Source organism: Nothobranchius furzeri, chromosome 19 (genome assembly GCF_043380555.1).
Source record: "Nothobranchius furzeri strain GRZ-AD chromosome 19, NfurGRZ-RIMD1, whole genome shotgun sequence".
Lineage (NCBI taxonomy): Eukaryota > Metazoa > Chordata > Actinopteri > Cyprinodontiformes > Nothobranchiidae > Nothobranchius > Nothobranchius furzeri.
The window spans coordinates 20510125-20537365 of record NC_091759.1 but is presented as its reverse complement, the minus strand read 5'-3'; the positions used below and the strand labels follow the sequence as shown (position 1 = coordinate 20537365).

Genomic DNA, 27241 nt, shown 5'->3' with positions numbered 1-27241 from the left:
ACGGTCAGCCGCTGGCCGATATGTAGGAGACACGGTCAGCCGCTGGCCGACATGTAGGAGACACGGGCCATTTCTCAATAGTCAAGAATGCTAGTATGTTCTTGTGTACTAGACAAGTATGTTCTATGCAAGGACACCAGAAAGTCTGTTCTACCAAGTACGGGAGGACGAGGACGGCATTTGGAACAGAACCGTGCTCCGTTGTGTCCTGGCAACAAGCGCTTCTTCTTGCTGCGGTTAAAAAAATGACCTGACATAAATATAAAAGTGTAGTTTGGTCCTTACATAACAAAATAACAACGAAAACGTATTTTGTATTATATTTGATCAAAACTAATAAAATAGCAGCATTTCCCACATTGTAATGAATACAAAAAGTGTATTTTTCATCAGGCCAGAGCTACTCTGCTTTTATTTTGGTAGTGGGTTAGTTAATTAGCATTTTTAGGGTACGTGAAGAGTAAAACTCAAACACAAACAGCAAAATTTACAGGTTACACACAATTATTTACAATAACAGACACCTTTATATTGTTTTATTTGTATTTCTAATATAAAACATTACAGTTATTAGCTTTTTCCTCTGATGATTGGAGTTGAACGTTTTGCAACGCAAATGCATTATGGGAAACTTTGCTGTCCCAAGTCCGCAGAAGGATGCATTGATGCATCCTCGATACAATGGGCGGAGCAAGAACACATCTGGGAACTTTGAGCGAAGTTGCCATGATGCATACTTAGGATAGGAACAGTCCGTGGACCATCGTTGATGACATTTCACAAAGACGTGACTACACAAGTACACACAAGTATGCATATTGAGAAACGGCCATGGTCCTGGCCTATATAGGACACATGGTCCTCCGATGGCCGATATGTTTAATTTCCCTCTGGGATTAATAAAGTATTTTTTTTCTTTCTTTCGGTCTTTATTTTGGTTTATAGCATTAACATAAAATTTTTCTTTTCAAACAAAACAATATTAACAATTTGAATTTAAACAAAAAAAGGAATAGGCAGAAGCAATGCTTGAATTGAATTGAATTGATGTACTGCCGGTTTTTATTGGCTGATTTTTATGGCCGATATCTAGACTTTTTCCAACTTTTTTAATGCTAAAATGTCACTAATAACATCGGTTGATGCACAAAATTGCTGAAACTGAATCAGTTTTGAACTCTCAATTGAACTAACTGTTAAATCTTAACTTTGTGCACTTCTCAGTGTTAAAGTAAGACATTTTAATAAAGTTCATTTAGAGTGTTTATTACGCAGATGTTATTGGTGAATGTGCAACAGCACTGGGTTGCCCGGAGGCTTTAGTAAGGATAAATGTCGGCCGATGTATAAAAAAACAGTAAATATTGGCTCGACATATCGGTCTACCCCTACCCAGAATCCCACTTTGACTTTAAAGGGTATTGAATGTGAGGAAATCATAATAATGTGTGTTGCTGTGTGAGGGTTGGTTTGGAGCTGAGCGAGAGATAGTGGGGTCAACCATGGCCATCTCTGATGGCACTGTGGGCCTTCTGCCTTGTGACAGAAGAGGACACCTCTGTTGAAAGCAGATCTTAGAAAAAGAGAGACCGAAATTTACCAAAATGCGTGTTTGATGGCATGGACGTAATTTGGGGGGGGGGGGGGGGGGGGGGGGGGACGGGGGGGGCATGCCCCCCCCCCCACTTTTTCCAAAGTCAAGTTTTGACCCCTGCACTTTTTACCATCCAAAAACAATATTACTTTATATTAAATTGACACTGGTTGAGCTCTAGAACCAAGCAGAAAACAACCATTTGTGTTGAAGCCTGTTTCCCATTAGAACATACTGTAAAGATACCCCCACCCCCCCCCCCCGTGTCCCCCCCACTTCTAAAGTGAATATTACGTCCATGTTTGATGGTCTACATAGTTCCTGGGAGAACATCCTTTGGACAGAGGAGACAAAATTGGAGGATTTTGGCTAAGCACGCGTCAGCTCTTTGGGCAAAGACCAGCACAGACAGGAGAAGGCTCGGCTTGAGCTTGTTTGCTGCATCTGGCTCAGCATATGGATCAAAAACTTGGTCTGGGTGCAGGTCACGGGTCCTCTGTTGAACATCTGTAGGAGCTGAAACATCTGGAGAAACATAGGCTTTTTCTGATTTTCAGTACATCTTTATGTATTGCTGCTGAAAGGGATTTTAGTGACCAATAGCGGGTGATAGCAATAATAGTTTGAATGAACCGTTTTAGTCTCATCTCCTGGAAATCTCCATGAATAAGAGACCTGTCCCTCTCCCGCATCCATCCTCATCCTGTTTCCACGTTTTTGTTTTGTTTACAAAACAGCATCCTTGGTGCTTATTCACCCCTTCCTCTCACCCTTTCTAAACGGAGTTTCTAAAAGTGGTCGTCCGCCGTTTTTGACATCACACTGATGTTTGTCACTTTTGCGCTCCACCCCGCCTGCTGCCGGAGCCGGAGCGCGCACCGACGCACGAGGAAGCTTAGCGGATGTGGCGAGGCTCGATCCGACAGTTCAAACCAGCAGAATCAGCTGAGATCCCCAAAAACGGGCTCCTCTCGAGTTGACGTTAGACCAAAACAGACGCGCTGCGTGGATTTGGCGCTCGCGGTGGTCTTTTCGTAAGGATGCTTGACTTGATGGAGCCCAGCGCGCGTTATCACTCCGTTCGCGGCTCACTTTTCTAGTTCTAGAGTTAACGCATGTGTGATTACTTCTCTGCATCCCGCGGATCACCTCTCCCACCTGACTCTCAGCTATGGTCTCTGAGGGTCACGTTTCGGCGCCACGCACCCACCCACATTTTGCGCTTTTTGCCTTTTGCGACCGCGACTTGATTTACAGATAACTTTTGAAGCTTTGACCAATCAACCTGCAGGGATGGTGCCAACCTGAATCAGATGTGACTTGCAGAGAAAGTCGTATAGTTCAGTCTGAAGAAGAAGAAAAAATGCTCGGAAGTCCATCCAACAACGGCGGCATCAGGATGCTTGTGCCCCCGGCTCCGAACGACGAGCGACGGGTAGAGTTTGTGGCTCTCACCGCTGTCCAGACGGAGAGGAGCGAGCCGTCCACGCCGGAGCGCGGACACCCGTCTCACCGCACGGGTCTGCTGGGCACCCCGCTGCCCGGACCACCCGGTCCCCGAGGCAACGTGTCCGCCTCCAGCAAGCGTCTGAGAAAGTTACAAAACTGCTTGTACAACGTGCTGGAGAGGCCGAGAGGATGGGCATTCATCTACCATGCGTTCATGTGAGTTTATTATTAAAACACATTATATGGGTTGTTGTCATCTTCTGTTTCAACTTTCTAGTTTCTTACAGTCGCAAAACAAACCAGTTCTTCCAGAAATTTCATTTCAGCTCATTTTATTTGTTTTTGATGAATTTTTCCCAATTAAACAATCTGGGATGCTTGCGCATCAATTAGCTGGACCATAAGCCATCATCCCAACATGGGGCCCACTGTTCAATTTCCTCCTGTCACTGTCTGATGAAATCACCAGAAGGACTTTGGATACAGAGTCAAATTTGTCCAGATCCACAGGAGGTGCAGCTTTTAGACCATGCCGCACTGATACATTTGGCCTTTTTTGCACGCTTTTCCTGATTTTGAAGACTTTCCTAAGAACACAGGTCTTTAATTTAAGCAACTCCTCTATAAACAGACAGTATTTACTCATGATCCATACTCTGAATTCATGTAAACACTGTATAAGTGTGTTAACGGCCTAAAACTGGTGAGTTATGAAGCCACTTTACTGGTATGGTCACTATAGTTTTATGCCAGTTTTCCCACCATGACACATTGTGCGTGAATTATAGGTATTTATTAAAGTAGGGTCAGGGCGACTTTCCTCCTCCTCAAGTGTTTCATATATTTCAGCCTCTCCTCGAGTGAAGCCGTGGCCCGTTCCGCTCCAGCAGCTGTCCTCCAGCTGTTTCTGCGTTTGCCACACAGTGGACGGAGCATTATGCGTGGGAGCTCCTTGGACCGGGCCGTCTTTCCGTGCCATTGTTTAGACAAGTACAGCTGTCTGCCTGCCAGTGCCGTCGTGTGTTTGTTAGAGGGAAATCCCACCGCGGGGCTACAACACTTGCATGCGTTCTCACCATCAGCTGCCAGGGCTCTTGTGAGAGCGGGCCGGAAAACAATAGCCTCACTTTGTTTTTCACCACTTCAGCTTCTTTCCTTTCACGTGAACCCTTGTTCTCCATCCACCTGGAGCGCTTGGTCTCCGAGAGCTGTGGCCTTTTCAGGGGCGGGCTGCGCGTGACATTCTCCCTGACATTACTGGCTGCTGCCGGTGTTGTTGTTTCTCTCTTAGGGAGGTCTACAGATCATGTGTCAGATGCCTCATAAACGAAGCGTGACTGATACTGGACGTGAGCCTGCTTCGTGTTGCCATCTCAGCGAACGCACTCCTGAGATGGAAACTGTATTCTCTCTAAAAGTCCTGACGTTAGGTGCACATAAGCCTGCCTAAGTGCATCATTCCCATGATACTGTACCACTCTGAGCGCCGCGTTCCTTTTGATGAATTACATGCACGCTCCGTGTGAGGAAAACGCGTTGTACACCGAGGTTCAATTAAATCTGCAGTGATTTGTTGTAATTAAATAGAACCGTGTACCGCTGTGTTGGGGGGTGCGCCAACTTTTCCTTGATCCCTTAATTAGTCGTGCGTTGCACCAGGGGACCCCAGAACAGATGTGTTGCTTCTGAAGAGCCTCTTTGCTTTGTGAAAAGAAGGTGAAGAGGCTCTTTGGTAATACCCCTCCACTGATAGGTGGACTCTCGCGTCTCGCTCACTGATTCACCCATGAACAGATTTCTGGGTTACAGGAAGTTTCAGGATAACTTAAATCAACTATATGCTCTGATTATTATTTTACTGTCTATATTATTTGATTTATTTCTTATTTTCTTACTTTTGTCATTTATATTAGCTCTTTTATTTTCATATTTTAACTCATTTTCATCCAGTGTTTTCTCTGTAGGGGCCCTCTGCCCCAGGGGCGGTGGTCGACTGTTGCTTCCTGGGCGCTCTATAGGTAGTGTTTAAGTGGAGGTGGGGGTCTATGCTCCCCCTCCTCTGAGCGCCCTGACTTTGTGTGGAAGACCTAAAGCTTGGTTTATGCTTGACGTATTCACTTTCCGCGCGGTGATGCGGCTCGCGGATGGAACGCACTTCACAACTCGCAGCGTTTATGGTTCGTGCGGCTCGTCTCTGCGGTGAGACAATATTCTCCCAAACTGTAGGGGGCAGCATGGAGCTCTACAGCATGCATCCAACACTGCACCATAGTAGAAGTAGAAATTACTGTTTACAACATGGCATTTCAGCATTTTTAACAGCGTCCTCGTCTTTTCCGACAGTGCGAGCTATTTCTCTCCAAGAATTATTAACAACATGTTGATCACGGTGATCTCTGAGAGCTGAATCATACAAATGTCTGTATTTACGAACCTCTGCCATACTAGTTCTTGCTGGTCCGCCATGTTTTTCCGCGTCCGTCCGTCCGCGTGGTTAGAAATTTTCCGAGGTGCGCGTTGCGGAAATCTTGAGCCGTGCGGAGACGCGGTGGAGGGGCGTGGTTGTTAAAATGACGCAACTTGTCCGCGCGGACCTCGCGGACGCGTCAAGCATACACCAACCTTAATGCTGCCGGGCCAGACGGCTCCTCTGATGGCGTTTCCTTGCCTTACCTTACTTGGCTCATCTGGACTCAGCCGAATATACATTTTTACTGGTGTGTGTGTGTGTGTGTTTGCAGATGTCTGTTAATGTTTTTAAACTGTTATGGGAATTTGGGGTCTTTGTGCAAAGCACTTTGAGTAGCGCTTTGCTTGAAAAGCGCTTCATAAATAAAACCTGATTGACTGATTGATTGATTGACTCCATTGTGGAGGAAAAACACAAAACAAATTCTTGCACAGACTTATTTTCTAACAGCTGGATTCTAATTCAGAACTGGCACAGAGTTTATCCCCTTCCCTTCCTTTCTTACTAACTCATCCCGCCTACCAAGAAATGAGAAGAAAGAAGGTATAGCCGATATAAACATAACAATAGAGTTCCCAGAAACCAGGCTACGAAGAACCTGATTGGTTGTAAGCAAGCTCGGTTCTCCTACCAAGTGAAACGTTAAGCCCCACCATCCTAACGGGACGGCTCGGGCTCCACGGGTGGAGGATTTGTACGGGATTTGACTTGTAAAGGGCATTTCTGGATTTTATGGGGACAATTTACAAGAACCGGAAAAGTAGAAACCGGAAAAGAAAATAAAGTAATTATTGTCTGATTCATAAATAAATATTATAAAATGACTAATGCATTAAATTTCCTATAGAGGACTTAACAGCACAACTCAAAAAATTCAAACATTTTAGGATCATAAACAGAAAAAAGTAATTTTGACAACCCAGCTGTGATATTTTTATACAGAAGTTACAACATACTGTTGGAAAGATGAGTTTTATTATTAGTATTATTTATTTTAGGTTTTGTTTGCCCACTCACACACACGCACACTCACACGCACACTCACACGCACGCACACACACACACACACACACACACACACACACACACACACACACACACACACACACACACACACACACACACACACACACACACACACACACACACACACACACACACACATGTAAACATATATAATAACAACATTGCATGGACACAAAACCAACAACAATCCCAGAATAAATGGATTTTGAGGAAGCGTTTCACTGATCAACACAGCACGATGGATCCGACCTCTACTTCGTCATTGTTTTGTTTTTGTTTTCTTTTTCTAATTTCTCCTGAAAGTCCGGTTTGTTGGTGGTCATGTTTTGGTCTTTTTTCCTCATCAAAACACATTTTGCATAACCCCTTGTAGATTATCATGAAAATCCTCATCAAAGCCCTTCTGGTTTTAAAGCATCAGCATTGGTACCTTCATTAGAAACCTGCCATATCCAGTGCTGTATGTGTCCACTGCCCCCTAGCGGAGGACCAATAGGTTGCAAGGGCCAATTTTATTTCTTTAATCCTGTTAAATGTTAATTTTATGATAACAGAACGGTTTATTATATAGTTGAAATATGCACACTGGGGAATAAGTAGTTTAACAACTTGATTAGGTTTTGATATTTCAGGCTATAAAGGGTTTATGACCAACAAGCATTATTGTTTTCATTAGAAAAATCTGAGTATTTCAATAAAGTCGTGCTCAAATGTTGATTTTTACTTCCGTTTTAATCATATCAGCGTCACACCTACGACACATGGCTGTGGCCTGATTGTTTTATATAAACTCATGTTACAGAATTTATTAGCATGACCTTACATCTACATTTGAATTTGTATAAACTTCCTAATGACTTAGTCTGCTTAGGAACAAAATCAGTCTTTAAGATAAACAAAAACATTTATTCCAGATGGTTTTCCTAGCTCGCAGACACACCACCAAAAAGTATTTAATGCTAATTTTCTTGGAATTAGAGTCAGATTTAAACCACTTACTGAGTAATCTCCTCTCCATGTGCAGTCATCCTAAACTCTCTGTGTTTATTGTTGTAGACGAAAAACATAAAAGAGGTGTGAACTTGATATATGAGCTTGGCAGGAGGCCGACAACATTTCCCGTCACCTCTGACCTCCCACCCTTTTCCGCCATTGGCAGCGCCGCATATAGACCTTCTGAGCAGGACATCTGTTTTGGAATCTTGTACGGTTGTTGAAGTCCAGTGTAATATTAGGCTCCCGCTCTGTGACCAACGCTGCTTGGAGCCAGCCTAAATCCAGCTCGGATGAAATTCAAAACACATGTCATGTCTTGGTCTTGGCCTTGACTGCGTGTTCTGTTGAAGCATCTGGCTTGGTGCAACCCTCCACTGGACTTCAGCCTGAATATACAGTGAAAGTACAGGAGAGTGGACCGGAAAATGAAGCAGGACTGAGCACTGGCCAGGCACGGTGATTGATTGGTTCTGAGGAGGGTGAAAATACACTGGTCATGTATTATTGATGTCTTCTACAGGAGGATGTGGTTTAGGATTATAAGGTGAAGGTAAGAATGGATTAGAGATGTTTTTCTAGTAGATCTTTTATGAAAGGTTGCTCTCTCCCTCCAAATCTGATTTTCATTGCTAAATGTTGCACCAACACGCTCTTCAAGGTTCAAACAAAATAAAAAATGACAAACATGAATCTGATACATCCTTATGTGCTTCTTAAAGCTGCTATAACAAATCTGTAAACAAGCTAGGTTTTGAAAACAAACACTCACACCTCTCCTTGGGTATCTTCCCTGAGATGCTTCTGCTGCAACCAGAAGTCCATGCTGCCAGAGGAAACGAGATAGTCCCAAACACCAGTCGCTGTTTTCGAGGTCCAAACTTCTCTTGTTGTCCGTGTTTTTCTTTTTGGGACTCTGGTAGCAACACAAGCCTGAATGTGTTTCGCCATGTTGTGGAGATGCTAACAGTTAGCGTCTACTAGCTTAGATGAGCTCTTCTCTCTCCTGGAAGCTAAATCAACACACAGTTGTCGTAAGGCTCAAAGTTTTTAAAGTTCCCCCAGCTGTTAGAGATTATGACCTCATGGTGACACTGTTGCCTCGCTGAGAGAAGACTGCAGGTTCGAATCCCGGTTTAGCTGCGGACCGCTGTTGTTTACCTGAAGGTGGACATATTTTTTCAGTAATTTTTTACATTTAAACTGGCAAATGGTTGAAGATTCTACCAGTTTGCACCGCATGCTAGAAATAAGTCTCGGTGTGTTGACAGGTCAAATTTAAAAGTGCCGTTACGGCATTCCAGTGTGTTTTGGCCCAATTACAGCACAGCTTTTATCACTTTGTCCTTTAGTAGCATTACACTTTGTGGGTTAGTTAGTTTTTTGCAAAAAAAAAAGTAACATGAAGCTTTCCCAGCTAGAAATACTGTCCGTCACACTTCTTAGCCGTCTAGTAATGGCCAACGGGGGTGTATTATCCTAAAACACTCCTACAGGCTGCAGCTTAGGACCCAGTGCTGCAGCTTGGTGACCATAAAATACATTGGAGGTTTTATTAGAGCATCATTAATGCCTGGAAATCTATAAACAGATGCTTCTCAGATTTCCATGATAAGTTTTCGCCAGATAAACTGTTCCGGCTCCATGGCGTTTAGGAATCGCCCCACATTTGACCCGGTAATGGTCGGCGCGTTAATCGTGGACTCAAACTCGATAGGAGGAGGAAAATAGGAGAGACTATTCTAATTATGCTTTGATTGACAGTTTGCTGAGGGAATGTTTTTTAGTGCACAAAATGCAAACTGGTCATTAAAAGTAAACTGCTTTTTTGACATTATAATTGTTGACCTTTGACCCTCATGATGGAAGTTGTAGTTTTCCATTTTCTGAACCTAATTTCAGCAACTAAGCTACTTTTCTCGGGGATCACAGGAGAGCAGTTTGGTGTGCTTCGTGAAGTTTTCAAACACACAACACCCCCCCCCCCACACACACACACACGTCTTCAGCTTCCTCTAAAAACTCCTGACACATTTGCTCTTTTTTTCATTATTAATAGTTTGAGTACTGCCAGAAAATAGCTTTTTGTTTTGTTGTTTGCTTTTTTAGTCGGCACACAAATGTGTTTTTATTGATGACTAAGTAGAGAAGGAAAGGAACGGAGAGGTGGAGCGGAAAGTGGCACCATAAAAGTGTGTGAGGAGAACGCTACTCTGCACTTCGTGCAGCTTTACTAACCTGCTCATGATAGCGCATCGGCTTCTTGTTCTTCCTGCTTCTGTTTTTTTTATCTGTGCACCTCAGCACCTTCTGTAAATTCTGCTTCATTAGGATTATTTTATGGTCTAAATGCCTTTTTCCTTCACTCCGCCTCTATTCCCATCACCCCTGAGTAAGAATAGCGTCTCTTATTTACTGTATTGTCTCTGTCTAATCGACTTCCCCTCTCTTACGGCCTTACTGTCTCCTTCCCCATTAAAAAATAATCTGTTTTGATGTTGATTCATCAACTTTCATCCTAAATGATCTGCAGGATCAGCAAAATTTTGCACAATAATGAAGATCTTTGAGTTGAGCATCTAGAATGGAACGTAAACCTATTGAAACATGGAGTTCCACGTCTTTTTTTTACTGATTTAGATTGAGACATCACATTTGGTATCAAAGACGAGGTGACAGATCTTTCTGTTCTGAACACTAATCTAAATCTCTCTGAGATGCAGCTGGCAGAGGAAAAAGTTGATTACATTTGAATGTTTTTGTGAGAGTACTCGTGTGTATCCGTATCTACTGTCACACGCTGACCCGCTTTAAGAGAACAAACTCAAACCTTAAGACTTTTTGAGACAGGAAGTGAAACTAGAGTATGAAGCACCTGCAGATTCAGAACCAAAACAGAAAACATAATCAGCAACCCCGATAATCCAGCTCGTGAACTACTCACCCTCAGATCCTGGTTTTCTAGAGGCCCGACCCCTTCCTGTTTGGCTTTCTGAAGCAGTGGTTTACAGTGCTGATACAGGATATTTCTCTGTCATGGTTCTGCTTGACCTCATGCAGCTCATGACACAGTGGAATACATCTTATTCAACAGGCTAAATGTTCTGGCTCTTTTCTTTCAAATAGAACTCCCTCCCTCTGTTAAGTCAGAAACCTCCTCCTTGGACACTACACCCCAACCTGTGGCGTCCTACAAGGCTCTGATCTGGGATCTCTGATATTTTCCTTCTACATCCTTTTTTTTTAGCTACTTTCAGTCTATCCCGGACATATCAGGTCTATGCTGATGACATTCAGCTGTACATGTTCTTCAAGACCCACCAGTTGGACAAATGGGCCACCTTTGTTCTGTGTCAGACCCAGATCAGTAACTAGCTGTCAAACATCTTCTTTGTTTTTAATATAAACTAAACAGAGAACCTCATCGTTGCACCACCAGAACATCTTCCTAATATCGATCAGGCTGTTGCTCATCAGACAAGCCTAGTCTACGAAACCTATAGGAGTTATCATTGGTTTTGCTTTAAGCTTCTATCTCCCACTCCTGTTTATTTCAGTTAAGAAACCTCTTAAAAATATGTAAAATGCAGATAACCCATGCCTTTGTCTCATCACACTTGAACTACTGTGATGCTCTTTTTCTTGGTCTGAACTAATCATCCCTCTTAGCTTTGTTTACACTTTTATTTTTTATTCTGTCACGTTCTCCCTCCTTAAGGTGATTCTGATTTTGATATAAATTTCTGTTTTTTATACTATAGCTTAATTGTGATACATTTTATTTTTGTACAATGTTTCATTCAGTTTTAACCTTTATAGTGCAACACTTTTTGTTATCCTTATCTGTTAAAATGCACTATAATCAAGTTTTACTTACTTACACATTCTTAACTCTGACCCTTAAGCTTATCTCTGGAGCTCATGATTTTAGTTGTTAACTAATCATTCACGTTATTTGTTTATGACAATATAATAAACCTGAATCAGATTTTATGCATAAGTATGATGAGGAGGAAAAAACAAGTAGATATTTGTGATATTCGTTTATAGCCATTTGAGAAGAAAATGCAAAAGTAAAACTAAAGAAAAGCAAATCCGGAAACAGATAAAAAAACAAATGAGAGTACAGAATAGAAGACATGAACATAAAAGACATAATCACGTGTTTTCATCTCAGTTCTGTTTATTTGTGTAGCACCAGTTCACAAGAGTCGTCTCAAGACACTTTACAAAGCAAACGTTCCAACAGAACCACTTATCACTGCATTGAGTTCAACTCATTATTACAATTAGTCCGAAGTTTCCAATGTAAGGAAACGCAGCAGATTGCATCAAGCAATCCCCAAACTAAGCAAGCATGTAGCAACAGTGGAGAGAAAAACTCCAAGGAGGAAACCTCCGACAGAATCTGGCTCAGTATGAGTCGTTGTCCGCCATGGTGGCTCTTAGTTAACCTTAAAAAATTCTACAGAATGGTTTCACTAGTGTCTGGAAAGGTGGAAAAGAAAAGAAAATGTACATATATTCAGTTTTAAAGTTACAGCTCGGTTCCACTGCGGGGTCCGGGATGGTTTGGGTCACTGTTTGGTCTGTCTCGATTGTAAAACCAGTCCATACAACCGACCCGGGCTGCGCCATTCGTGGGACATTCAGGGGCCCCTTCTGTTGTAAGTCCATGGGACAATGGAGCGGTACGACTGTGGCGGGGCGGTGGCGTCAAAACAACACGGTCCACTGATTGGGGGACAGAAATACGTCACTACTTAAGACAAGCAAAACAAACCCTGGAGGTCTGGTGTTTGTATTATCATTAGTTGTACACAGAGGTGAGAAGATGGCAGCAAGGTTTGGTCAGCTTCAGAGCTCCAAACATTCTTGACGATAGCTACATTCAGGACGAGCTAGACGGATTGGTAAAGAATGAAAAAGTTTTTAAAGAAGTTTCTCAGCAGATGGCACCTGAAGGATTCGACCAGACATTGGACCAGTGTCGGGTCGAGCTGAAGAAATTAGAAACACTGCTGTGACTCAACGGTATTACGGTTAACCCCGCCTGCCAAGTGAGATTCCAAACTGCAACCGAAACGCTCTCCTGAAAATGCAGACCCACACCGGTCCATACCAGTCCATACTGGCCAACCATGGCCGCCCCGTCCCAAACCCCAGCAATGGATCCCTTTCAATCCCTGTCTGGATCAGCGCCACCACATTTAGGCTCCTTGCTGACCTGTTTCTTCCTGCAAGATCGCTGCGTTTGAGCCAGAGTGACCTTTTGGTGGTACCGCGATCAAAGCATACGTCTAGGGGTGATTGTGCCGTTGCAGTTCTCGGTCCTCGGCTTTGGAACCAACTCCCACAAGAAATCAAGCCGTCCACATCGCTGCCCAATTTTAACCCTCCCACTGTCCTAATGGGGGTGACCCCACGAGGAAAGTTGACCATTGAGCAGGATTGACGGTTTATCCCTTGAGGTCCATGTGGCAGGGGTGAGGTGGTGCTCACTTCTCACCCCCAGGCGCGCAGATAGGGTGGGGGACGGGGGGGATCTGTCCCCCCCAGATTCAGATCAACCCCGATCTGTCCCCCCAACTAAGGCCAGAAAGAAAACAAAATCGGAGGTTTAGCGCTTGATGCTCCTTTTTCCAATTACATTGAATGCAGCATGACGTAAACAAACACCGACTCCAGAGGCGCAAAAGTGGTTGCTGCTAGGACGCAGGATGAAGCGAAAATGGCAAGCAACGATTACTGCGTATTTAAAAAAGACCAACAGTGTAAGTAGGCGAGACCGATCTGTCTGTTTATGCATGTTGGTTATAGTTTCAGTACGTTGTTGTCAGCGTTGGGACTTCCTCGTTATGAGTGCCAAAGCCTCATTGCTGACTTTAACAAGTCTCATCTACAAATATGATCCCTGATGAAGTTACTACTTTACACCAGAAGATAGTGGAGATGTGTAACCTTCAGGCTGAGCAAAGGTTGGGAGTTTTTAGAGCTTGAAAAATGCCTCCCGCCGTGAGGCTCCCAGTCGGGGAGAGGAGGAGATGCGCACAACATGAAGAGCACAAATATTAGATAAAACGTATAATTGCTGGCAGGTCTGGTCTTTGTTGACTGATCACTTTGTCTGGTAATGACCAACTCTGATTATGAAGCAGAATATTGACTCTGATGAAGAAATTCACTCATCCAGCCGGGACGATTGACGCTGCTGCAGCATCAGACAGCTGGTGCTGCACGAGAGGTGTGTGGAGCTTACAAGCTCCAAACGTTGGGTTTAATGTTTGTTTAACCTTCTCTGGGACGTGATGGATGTAGAAACGATGATAAAAACACAGCTAACGTGACAGACGTAGCGACAATGTAAAAAAAAAAGCCGTGAAAAGGGGGCAGATGCCGATGCGTTAAGTATGGAAGTCAAAGTGCGTCACATAATCATAAAAAAAGTAAAATATAAAATTTAAAAAGAGATTTATATATTCATATATAAATACAAACTTTCAAAATGTAATGAAAATTTCTAAACGTAAAAATACGAAGGAACATCTATTGGTCAGGCTGAAAAGTTTGGGAACTACTGCTCTAAGTGATAAGTGAATTTCGTTTTTTAAACATATTTTATGTGCAGTTTTTAGGGCTTTTATGTTTTCTGTAAAGATCGGTATGCTGAAAATAATTTAATGTTTTGCATAAAGCATGAGGTTTTGGTTAGTAATTGATTGGAAGAATAACAAATGACTGAATTAAATAGTGGGGCGCCTCTGTCAGTGTGCCCCAGGGCAGCTGTGGCTACATCGTAGCTCATCACCATCAGTGTACAAATGTGTGTGTGAATGGATGAATGAGGCGATGGTGGCACAGGAGTTAAGTGCTCGCCTCGCAATCGGAAGGTCGCAGGTTCGAGACCCGCTCAGTCTGTCGCCGTCGTTGTGTCCTTGGGCAAGACACTTAACCCACATTGCCTGCTGGTGGTGGTCGGAGGGACCGGTGGCGCCAGTGCTCGGCAGCCTCGCCTCTGTCAGTGCGCCCCAGGGCAGCTGTGGCTACATTGTGGCTCATCCCCACCAGTGTGTGAATGTGTGTGTGAATGGGTGAATGACTGATTGTGTTGTAAAGCGCCTTGGGGGGTTCCAGGACTCTAGAAGGCGCTATATCAAATACAGGCCATTTACCATTTACCATTTACATACTGTAGTGTAAAGTGCTTTGGAGTCCTTACTCTGAGAGGCGCTATACAAGTGCGGATCATTTATCATTTATAGTGTTGATCAGGCAGAGCTTTGTTGCATAATGGCTTCAAACACGTATATAATAGTTAGTTTTTACGTAAACCGTTGGATGAAATTACACAAACTGACTGAGCTCTAGTTAAGGCGCTTGCAGTAGTTTGTGTATGTGTACGTGCGTGTGTGTGTGTGTGTGTGAGTGTGTGTGTGTGTGTTTGGGGGAGGGTACATTGGAACTTTGTCCCCCCCAGTTTGAAAATCCTATCTGCGCCCCTGCTCACCCCTGCCACATGGACCCAAGGGATAAACCATCAACCCTGCTCACTGGTCAACTTTCCTCGTGGGGTCACACCCATCAGGACAGTGGGAGGGTTAAAGCAAGGCTTAAGCTGTATTTTAGATTTGTTTCTTAGTTGTTTCCATTCACATTTTAATGTTTTTGATATGGTTTTCAGCTCTTTTTTTGTTTAGAAATGTTTTTATCTGTATTTTATTATAGAGCTGTTTTATTGTGCTGCTTCTTTGCACTATGTTCATTACCTTGGGCCACCTTGATTGGGGGTGGGAAGGGGCTTTATAAATAAAATGAACTTGAACTTGAATGGAGCCAAGCTATTATATTAGGCTGGAATTTTCAAAGATTTTTATATAATTTCCACCTCAAACAATTTCTTCAAATATCAACAAACAGCTTTTGTAAAAAGTTATCACAGTTTCATTTTCTTTACTTTGCTTATTTCTAATTCTAACTCTTAGGGATGTAAGAAAGTAACGATATGGCAATATATTGTGAAATATTGTATCGTCTCCCCTGTATCGCGATACGTATCATATCACCTTAATATCACCAATATGTATCCCTACTAAAAACTCTAAAAACAAATGCATTTCTAAAATGAAACTCATTTTGTTCAATCACGTCAAATAAGGTGAAAAATCATAAATTGAGTCAAAACATGTTTGACAATATATTTCTTCTTCTCAAAGGCTTTTAGTTTAAGAGCAACCAATTGAATTTTCTATTGGCAAACTAAGATTGAGGTGCATAAAAACACACTGACCTCATTAAGAGGTGCAAACACTGCTAATCAGTACCTTTCAAACATTTTGTAGTAGCAGTTCTGCTGTAGACCCAAATGACAGATGAAAGGGAAAGCAAGGTGTAGAAAAAGAGAAATATCAAATGTATTTATGGATCTTTGCTGCTTCTTACCCCCAAATTCCACTACCTCCGCTCCGCTCCGCTGCGCTCCGCTCCGACACGAACGCCGGAGCAAAATCGGTCCCGTTCTAGTCAATCAGAGCAATTCCACTACTGCGGCCGTGCGCCGCCCTCTGTTCCGGCGTCCGGCAAAAATAGAATCGATCCTATTTTCGCCGGACGCCGGAGCACCTCCGCAGTAAATGGACAGAAATCACAACGGCCCAACAGGAAAAGGAGCAAGCACAATTTCCGTATTTCACAATAAATCGATAAACAAAAGGCGTTTTTTGTTTCATATGCACAGATTTAACAACTTTTAACAACTATCAATGGCGGCTGAAGTTTAAATGCACAAAATTAAGCCATGAATACAGTTTCCACTATCAAAGTAGTCACACTTTGTTGATCCAAACACTGCTGATCTCTCAACACACATGATGGGCAGATTAAACAGTTCATTTCGATGCTTCTCCCACACAACGGGTGTTTGGATCTAACTTCCGCGTTTATTGCTCGGACTGTATCGCAAGATCTCAAAAATCCCGCGCATGCTTGTTTGCCCCCCTCAGGTCTCCGCACCGGAGCGGAGCCGTTGTAGAGCGGGTACCAGTAAAAATTGAGTTCGGAAGTGAGCGGCTGCGGAAGGCGGGGGCGGACCGGAGCGGAGCGGAGGTAGTGGAATTTGGGGGTTAGTGACTCTGAGAAACCCAACGCTTAATCTGTGAACCCATGCTTTTCCTCTTGTATTTTCACTTACATTTAGCATTCCTGATAACGTTCGTTATTCCGTTTTCTGGTCTCGTTTTTAATGTTTTAATGTTAATGAACAGCTGTCCTTGTTTATTTTCCTCCATTAGAATCTTTAACGTGACCAAGAAGAAGAAAGATCTCGATTTTAGGTGTTGACGAACGATTAGAGGAATTATTTCATACTATATTGATTCTTGTCATTTTTTTCGGCGCATCTCCCAATACAACAGCTCCTGGTGCAGGTAAGATGTCTTCCTCAAGGACACATTCGATAACTTCAGACCTGGAATGGGAAAGGTTACATGTGGAGATCAGAGAACGCGTCAGAAACGTGCCAGATAATCTCAAAACGCGTCCAAAAACAGCTGATAACAACAAGAGGAAAACACCGGTGAGTTGGCGAAGAAGAAATGGCGTCTGTCGTCCTTCAAAACGAGGAAAAGGGGTTGTTTCAAAAACGAGGGAGAGGAGAAGGGAGAGTCGAGATTAGCCGCTGTATTAATTTCTCCTTTCGAGGCAAAATGCGTCTCCCCAGGGAAAGGACTGTCTGTCCTGAGACGGCCAACCGGGAATCAGGTTTCCCCCGCTGCCTCGGGATCCAGGCCTCGCTTTGTGGTCACTTTCACCCAGGATCGGGACAAACACACACTCGCACACACACACCCATATCTCAAACTATTGTCATTAATTAAACTGACAGTCTACAAGATGCAAAAATAAAATCTTATAGGTGGAACTGATACACTCAAGTAACGGCACTGAGCCAAAGTTTTATTCTCCTGCAGATACAGCATCAGTCAGAGTGTTGACACCCCCCTAATCTACAGTAGTCTGTGTTTATGTAGCGTATTGTCATGGAAGCCGGCCAGCGCTTGGCCGGGAGGGTCCAAGGGAAATGCCAGGAGATAATTTTGATTTTGTCAAGACTCTTTATTCACTTCCTTTGACAGCCGTCCCTGCTCAAGCCTACTGTCCATCTCTGAGTGTCGTCCGTACAGACGTGACGCTGCGGCAGCTGAAGATATCTGCAAACTGTTAGGTAAAAGCCAAATGCTGAAGGTGGGAGATTATGTTCTGAGTATATTATTCAGACTACACCGTTTCTCTCTGTAGCTGCTGACACATTTTTGTCTCTTTGGTGATGCTGAGTGTGTGCGACGTTAACCCTAAAGACCACAATGTGCCACTGCAGCATTTTTTTTTTGTTTTCTCAAAAAAGTGGAAAAAATGAGAAATTTACCAGCGAAGTTTTCGCACTGTAGCTTTTTTTTGTTGGTTTTCATCCTTTGGTCGTCTCTGCTTTGGGTCTCAGATTGCCTCCGGACAGTCGAAACTCTGCAACCCAGCAGTAAAACAAACAACACTACCCGTAAAGTCTGGATCTAGTCGGAATGGAAACGTCAAACCTGCTGTGTGGCATCAGCTTCTGTAAATGCTGCGCGTTTGTTGTGTCATTAAATACGCTGCAGTTAAACCGTGTTTGCATACGAGAGACTTGGCCGCTGTTCTGTGTATGGGCCGCTGAGCTGCTGGGATCTCACCTGGGCTGGTTCAGCTCATTTGACCCAACAACAGAACGCATTCAGGATTAGATGGAGGGAGTGTGTGTGTGTGTGTGTGTGTGAGACCAGAAGCTGTTGGAGATCATACAGCAGCTTAGACAATAAATCAATAGTTTTATCCATTATCTCTCAGCAGACAGCTGAAGGATCCGTGTGTTTGGTTTCTGCACGGGTGCAGATCATCAGCATGCTAAAATGTGGACATTAGCTGTGGACAGTAACTAGCTGCTGACATGCATATTTTTTTACGGCATGCTCATTTAGCAGATGCTTTTATCCAAAACTACATGTTAAAACTCTGCATATGAACACAGACTAATTACAGAATATCCTCTATTTTTAATAACGGCACAAAGAGGAAGCTACCCTGCACATCTGTTAAAATGATGCAGAGTTTATGCAGAAATCGCTGATTAGGACTTTTTGCTTCTTGTTGAATGAACAGAGGTTGCTGCTTCACGTTTAAACTAAAATACAAACATGTGAAGTTGTTATTTATGATTGTAAATTCAAATCTGCTGCATGAAGTACATCATTTGGAAACTTTATATATTTATTTATTTGTTAATGAATGAATAAATTAATTTAATATTAAGTACAACTTTTACATTTTTGTATTTTACTGATTCATTTTTAGGTATAAAGGACACTTAATACATAAACGTTTATTCGTTGTGAATTTTTCACGTAGTGAGTACATCCTTTAAGGATTTTAGACATTGTACATTTATTACTAATTTAACCAGAGTTTTCACAAGATTTTAAAATTAAAAACTTTAAATGTGAATTTTATTCCTACGCTTGTTATGATATCCTGGATTAAAGGTGTAGATCACTCATTTAATTAATACATTTGCAGTGGTCTCTAGTAGTTATACTCTGGGGAAACAAAGCTCCGGTGCACCAGTTTCAGAAAGTAGAAGTGAGCCACATCAGAGCTGAGGTTCAGACGACAGGATTTAGAGTTTTAATTCCTGATATGTGGACATCTCACCTCTGATTGGCTAACAGGAACACAACTCTACCACTGACTCTGTTTATGTTTTATCTCCACAAATAACACAAGCCTGAAGGAGTTCTGCTGTGTGGTGGAGTTGCTAATGGTAAATGGCTTGTATTTGATATAGCGCCTTCTAGAGTCCTGGAACCCCGCAAGGCGCTTTACAACACAATCAGTCATTCACACATTCACACACTGGTGGGGATGAGCTACAATGTAGCCAAAGCTGCCCTGGGGCGCACTGACAGAGGCAAGGCTGCCGAGCGCTGGCGCCACCGGTCCCTCCGACCACCACCAGCAGGCAACGTGGGTTAAGTGTCTTGCCCGAGGACACAACGACAGCGACAGAATGAGCAGGGCTCAAACCTGCAACCTTCCGATTACGGGTGCGAGCACTTAACTCCTGTGCCACCGTTGCCCCTAATGCTAATAGTTAGCTTCTGCTAACTGAGACGTTCTCTGCTGTTTCCTGGCCATTAAGCCAACAACAGCCTTCTCCGTCGTGAGCCACGATGGGTGAGTCCATGAATGTTAAGTGACAGGGTGACGTAGATCTGTCAGGGTTTTCTAGTCCTAGAGTTTCACCGTCTGTTGTCTATCAGAAGCTAATGCAGGAGACAGGTGTAGGAGACTATTTTCATGTTCAGCCTGCATGGAAAAACTCAAATTGACTGATTATAATCAGAAAAAAAATCATTAAAATGTTTTTTCAGTGTTCCAAAACCTTTAAAGATAAGCAAATTAAAACAGGGAGTGCATGACGTGCATCCCGAAACTGTGGGACAGGATTCAAACAGCTTCTGTCTCTGCAGCCGCTAGTCCTCGCGTCTCCTTCTGTCCACGGTGGGTGGACAAGAAGGAAACAAGCTGTAACTTTACCCTTTGGCCTTGTGAGCGTTGGCTGTCAGGATGAGGATATCACACACACATACACACACACACGCACGCACGCACGCGCGCACACACACACACACACACACACACTTGCCTTTTACCATAACGTTCTTTCAACCTATTTACAGTTTTTATTTGTCTCTAATCCTGTCTTGTCCTTTCTTCTTCCTCATCCTTTTCTCTTTGTCTTAATGTCTCATGTGTCCCCATATCCTGGGACATCAGAGCATCTCTCTCTCTCTCTCTCTCTCTCTCTCCCCATCCGTTTCTCGCTGCCTGGCCGCACCAGCATGCACGACCCATCTCGAGTGTTGTTAAGATCATTTTAATTTATAACGGCAGCCACTATAAACATTTGAGGAAGCAGCACCATGGAGATGGAGCTCAAACAAAATCACAGAGTAGAACAGAGTTTAAAAGGTCTGCCTTGCACGCAGAAAGCACTTTACAGCGTGCACAGTTACAGTTTGTGGGTGTGTGTGTCATCGCTCATGTGGCTAAATGTGCATGTCAAGAGATGTCTTGATTGGCGTGTGCGCGTTAGCAAAATGTGTGTGTGCATTCATGCACATGTTTATTTATGGAGGTGTGTGTGTGTGTGTAAACACTAACCAAATGCTAACGAGGAAGCCGTAATTACGCCGGCTGCCCGTCAGTCTGGTGGGACCGTCTCTGTCCTGCTCTAAACCGTTTTCCTTGCAGCTGCTTCCTTTATCCTCTCTTTCATTTCTTCAATTTTCTCGTCAGTTTCTCTTTCACTTCCTGCTCCTTTAACATTTCTTTCCATCCCGCCTTTTTCTCTAAACATTCTGCACCTTCCAAGTCAGCTGTTGGTCTTTTTACTCTCTCTACTTGTTTCTGACTGACTTTGTGTCTGCTCCTGTTAACAGGTGTCTGTTTAAGGACATACATTTATACTAAAGGCCATTTTACCACTCGCGTCCAGGCCGTTACTCAGACATGAAGAAAGCTACGTCCTTTCTTTTACACTGAATGTATAAAATAAATTATTGCAGATGTGAAAAACGGGTTTCTGTTCCTGCCAAGTCATATTTTCTTATAGAAAACACAGAAATGTGCTTTTGCAAAGCATAAAATACAAATATAAACATAAACCTGCCAAATCAAACTGTCCTTGTGTTTTTTTGTGTGTGTTATGATTTCGTGCAGACATCCTGACTGACTAAACACACACTGTAAATCTGCCCCTGCATGCCCTGTAACTGTGTTTGTGTGTGTGTGTGTGCGTGTGTGTGTGTGTGTGGACCCTCAGGTCTTGTCTTGGCCCTGAGATTAAAGCGATGTCAGTGAGTGTGTGATGAGACCTCACAGACGATTCCTCGTTCTTTTCCATTCTGGTTCTTCTTGTCTCGCTGTCTCTCGTCCATCCCATCCATTATTCAGCCACCTCTTTCTGTCCCTTCTCCACTTTTTCCCCTCCTCATTATCTCTCAGTCAGACTGATACTAACTCTTTGTGGTCATTGCTACTTCACCCCCTCCTGGCTCTCCCTGAACATATATTACTGTACTCTATCTCTTCTTTTGCCCCCAGCTGTCTGACCCTGACGTCCAGGCGGACTCCAAAAGCGAACATTACAAAGGACAGTCATTTAGTGGCTTTAACAAGATTCGCCTCTCTTGGCGTTTTTCTAGTTTCCTGCCATTTAAAACTCGTGTATTTGTTAGAAGATTAAATGTAACGGACTAAAATAGATATTATCTTACCATTAATCACGCGGTTTTAAAAAATTATTACACTTGGAAGACACAAACGTGGTGCAGGAGCAAAATAAACCTCCAGCTGAAATGCATGACGAAGGTAGTTGTGCACAGCTAAAATAAAAATAATTTTCCTCTGGGAGAGGTTTGCCTTTCAGGATTAGAGCCACAAAGTCTTTTGGATGTCAGGCTATGCAGAGGGAACAGACGAGTATCCAGCTCTATCTCTGAGCAGGTTCAATGCTTAGCATGTGATAAAACGTCCAAATTAATGAATTTAATTAGACTTTTTTTTATTTCCAAAAACAAAAAGTTCCAAGTTGAAGTCAGAGATAAAGTAGATGTCAGCTAATGTTTCTGAAATACTTACTTTTTTTTTTTTTTACAATTGCAAACTGTTTTTTGAGCCTCCATACAACATGTGAAATTATGTTGGGGCTCAAAGTGGCCCAGGAGCCCTGATAAATGGCCAGACACAACCCCATAGTAAAGCCCTAAAATAGAAAGACTGGTTTGCCCCACCCACTGAGCCAGGACATGAATATTACATGAGCTGCATGCTGATTGGCCGGCTTACCCCTATGGCTCTATGATGCTGCCTGAAGCTAGAAACTCACGGCTATGTACAGATTTTCGGATAACTCAGTATGCAAGCTATGGATCTTTCTGGCATTTATTCAGTCTGGATATACCCAGAACATCCTGGAACGTCACATGTGAGCTCAAACATTCGTCTTTGTTGTTTTCTTTTGATCCATCAAGGACGTTTGCAGTAGCTTGAGCTAGTGTTAGCTAGTGTGCTGAAGAGGGAGCAGATAAGGAAGAACAGTAGAGGCCCCAGCACAGAACCCTGTGGGACACCCTGTGCAAGGGGGATGGAGGAAGACTGAAACTTGGAGACGGTAAGAGAAGAACCACTCCAGAACAGATGCTGGTTTCTCAGCCTATCCAGTAGCAGGTGATGGTCAGCAGTGCCAAAGGCTGCCTGCAGTCAGGTTCAGCAGAACCAGAACAGAACAGCTCTCTGGTTAATGGGGGTTAGAGAGAGAACAGCAGCAGGGGGCTAAGGCTCAGTTATAACATGAATTATTCAGAGAGGAGTTATCTTCTAGCGCTCAGCTGCCCTTCCGATCACATAATTGGTTGTAATGAGTTAAAGAGAGGAACAAAGTGGTCCACTCTGATCCTGGCTTGGATTCAGCTTCAATAAAAGGAGGCAGAAAAAAAAGAATCCTAACCCATAAGAAAACACAATAATAAATATTTTTTTTCAACTTTTTAGTCATTAAACAGTAACACAAAAAGCCAGGACCTCCCTGGTTTTAGTATGAAATCCAGACCAAGGGAGTAAGCTTATTTTTCTGAGTCAGACAGAAAAATAGTAAACTGGATGAGATTAATTAATAACCCAAACCTAAACAACCAGCAGGGCACTTCTGCACTAGAACAACATACTCCCTGTGCTTTAGTCCGTCAGGTTTGGAGTTCAGCTCCAGAAAAGACTATAAATCACATTTATTTAGATTTTCAGACCGTTTAATAAAAATCACTCTAAAGGAATCCTGCAAAAAAACAAACAAAAAAACAAACAAAACAAAGCAAAAACAAACGAGAAACAAATCAACTTCCCTGTTAACTCTTAAACATGCCCAACATGTGTCCAGAGGTGTTTACTCTGAAAGGTGGGTGGCTCTGGAGCTCCACACAGGCAGGCGGAGACTGACAGAGCAGCGTTTAATCTGAAGGAGGGGGGGATGGCAGCGCTGACGGTGGAATGAGGAGTAACTCGGTGATGTGAGCTGAGCTCCAGTGTTTAACCTCATTACCAGCAGAGAAAGCATTCGAGGGATTTTTTTCTGTAAGCACAGAGCTTCTTACACCTGTGGCTCCTGCCTTTAGAGGATTCTCTTAACATTTTTTATTTAAATGTTTTATTTAAAGGTGCAACATGTAAGAATGACACCCTGTGGTTACATTAGGTAAGGGGTTAGGCTAGGCTAGGCTGGGTGCCAGCTAACCCTAACCCTAACCACCAGAAGATTCTAGGTGACAAACGAAGATACACAGTGAGTTGATAAGTAGATAAATACATTGTCACATCTGGTGTTAGTATTTTATGTTAGTGAGCAGTTAGTACACTTGTTACAGTAATATGTCTCCTGCATTACAGGAAGTGTGGTTGTTTGCCGTCTTGCTCAAGCTTGCTGTTGTAGTTCTGAACGACTCATTAAAGCGATAATTTGCAACTTTTTCACATTTTTTAACCATTTAACTGCCACTAGGGGGTGCTAAAAGCAAGCCAAAACTTCCTAGTCTCCCTTTAAAAGATGGAAAATGCCACGATTGACTCACTATTCAGTTCTCATACACATTTCACTGTAATATTGACTTGTCGGTAATTGAAAAATGAGCTTGAGATATTTTAAGAGCTGAGTATTTGCTTCTAATTTATCGTTAGCATTGTTAGCTCAATGTTAGCCTCTAGCCTACTTCACCTGATATCAGAGTGGCTTCTCTGGGTTACAAGGAATAACTTCTGAGCTGCGTTTTTACTGGTTAATACACAGTCCATAACTCTGGAGCTTTTTGAATTACGTATTCTGATGCAGTTTGCTTACGCAGACTCGGCAACCCCACTTGCTCACAGATTGTAAACAGTGACTGCTTCCCTCTTTGGCTTTTTTCAAAGGAGAAAAACTGACCCCAGCCGGCTGAGAAGGAAGTCTGTTTTAGTTTAAACCTTCCTTCCAACAAGATGAGTGGGGTTCTAAACTTTTTGTCACGAGGTGGGTTGGAGGAGTAGGACCCAATATGCAGACACCCAGATCGACATGAGGCAGGAGCGGATGTGAAAAAAAACATTCCTTTATTAGGATGACAAAAGGTAAATAAAATCCAAGCAGGAGCAAAAGCCAAAAAATCCTAGAAACCTGGAGACCTGGAAAAACCACAAAGGAGGGGGGACAAAACCACGCTGACATGAACAATGGACCAACACAACATAGAGACGCAGACAGGGTTTTTTACACAGGGACTGGGTGATTAGGGAATTGTACACAGGTGAGGCTAATTAACAGAGGAGTACAACGGAGCAGGGGAGGAGACAGAACTAAAACATGGGGAAGGAAGCAAAATTGACCTAGAGGGAGAAAGTTGACTAAAACAAAGACTTAACAGAAGACTAATGATAAAGGGTGACTAAAGAAAAAAATCCTAAAAAGTCTGGAGGGAGGTTGGGGACAAACAGGGAACACTGAAACCTGGAGGGAACACCTAAGGCAGGAGTGGGGAACCCTGGTCCTCGAGGGCCGGTATCCTGCATGTCTTTGCTCCAGCACTTCTGATTCAGTGGTTGCTTCACCTGTTTTGCACCTCATCAAGCTCTGCAGAAGCTTGTTAATCACCTGCTGATTGAAGCCAGGTGTGAGGATGCAAGGTTGAAACTAAAATATGCTTGATAGCGGCCCTCGATGGACCAGTGTTCCCCACCCCTGACCTAAGGGAAGAACCTGGAGAGGGATGGAGAACACAAGGAGACACATGAGGGAGACGCAGGATGCAGACCATGACACTTTTATGATTATTTAACTGTAAAATTTCTTCTTGTTGTACCTTTAAATTTGAGATATCTGCAAACATTGAATTGCAGTCATTGTCTAGTGTAAAGGCCCATTAGTCATCATCACAAGCTGGTAAAATGACATCTTCGCAGTTGACCCATCCCCATGGAGAGCGGTGAGCTGCAGACACAACCGTGCTCAGGAACAATTTGTCGGTTTATGGAGATCAAAAGTGATTTAAACCCCTAAAATTCACTGAATTCGTTTCATGATTTTCTGTAAAACACATTTTCCAGGAGGCTGCCTACTGTAGCATCTCAGAGTGTGAAATGTAGTATTTCTGGATAGTTTATTTGTTTTTGTACTCTTTTTCTTCTACTCTTTGAGATCTGCTGACTGTTGACGTTTTTGGGTGACCGCCGCTCGCTTCCTCAAATTTGTGGTCCAATCCCATTACCCCGAGTTCAAATGTTACAGCCACCGCTTCCTTTGTTTGGTTTCTCAGTGCACAAAAGCTGCCCCCCACCCAAGCCGATGCATCACCTGAGATCCCCGCTGCCATTGCAACCAGATTAGACCTGTCACAGAGTAATGATGATTGGCTTGGAATTCAGTCATAGCCTCGGTCTGGGTGTGTGTGTGTGTGTGTAATCACATGTGTTTGGTTCATAGAAGGGGGGTTTATTTTCAACAACCCTCTGATAAGTTACACGGCTGTTTCCCGGCATTCTGTTTACATCCATGCTGTTCCCCCTTGATTCTCACTGATCCCAGAGTTTAAACCAGCGTTCCCGAGCTTAAATCTGTCCACCGTTTCATTTTCAGTCACGATTTGTGCAAACAGTTTCACACTGAATTGTTGTAACGTCGTAAAATCCGTCTGATTTCCTCCCGCCAGTTAAAGTGCTACCAAATGACCAGGGGATTGGTCAATTAATTCAGATAGAACACACACACACACACACACACACACACACACACACACACACACACGAGACCATTCTCACATCACAGACGTATCCTCCCTCTGTGGTTACATCTTAATCTCACCTCATTTACTGCTTAGATACTTGACCACGCTGCACATATCTGAGTTTCCAGCCAGCTGTGCTGCACATAGAAGAAACCACCAGCTTCAAGTGATGTCCTCAGAAATTCCTATCTAAGCATAATTTACATGTATTTAGTTTTCTATGCAACCATAATCATTATAAATCTATGCCGGTAGAATTTAATGATAATTTTAGTTTGTGTTTTGGATTATTGTAAGATTGTGACGCGTTTCTTATTTACTGTAAGTGTTTATTGCTGCGAACGTGAAAGATGCTCCACTGCTCTGCAAATGAAACAAATCCACTAATCCTCACCATGTGCAGAAGTCTCCTCTGCTTTTTAACCAGTAAGTTAAAGTTAAAGTTTAAGTCCCATTAGTTGTCACACACACAGGTGTGTGTGCGAAATTTGTTCTCCGCATTTGACCCATCCCCTGGGTGAGCGGTGAGCAGCAGACACAGCCGCGCTTGGGAACCATTTGGTGGTTTAACCCCCCAATCCAACCCCTTAATGCTTAATCACAACACAAGCAAGGAGGCATTGGGTCCCATTTTTTCAAAGTCTTTGGTAAGACCCGACCAGGAATCGAACCCTGATCTCCCAGTCTCAGGGCGGACACTCTACCACTAGGCCACTGAGAGCCGCCCAATGGGCCACTTTTGGTAAGCAGAACTGGCGCTGCAGGATGAACCGAACGCCGGGTTAAGGCGCCCGATGCCGACGCTCATCAGACCCCAGA

The 27241-nt window shown here is 43.2% G+C and overlaps 1 protein-coding gene across 10 annotated transcripts in view; it reads left to right on the top strand.

Moving 5' to 3' along the window:
- The first annotated feature begins 2828 nt into the window (after positions 1 to 2828).
- The window catches only part of LOC107394813 (potassium voltage-gated channel subfamily KQT member 4), a 69741-nt gene continuing 45328 nt past the window's right edge, over positions 2829 to 27241 (top strand). For all 10 annotated transcript variants that reach the window (XM_054745211.2, XM_054745210.2, XM_054745209.2 and 7 more), the window contains exon 1: positions 2829 to 3259. In XM_054745211.2, coding sequence (XP_054601186.1) covers positions 2958 to 3259 — 302 coding nt within the window. In that variant the 5' untranslated portion in view covers positions 2829 to 2957. The remainder of the gene's footprint in view (positions 3260 to 27241) is intronic.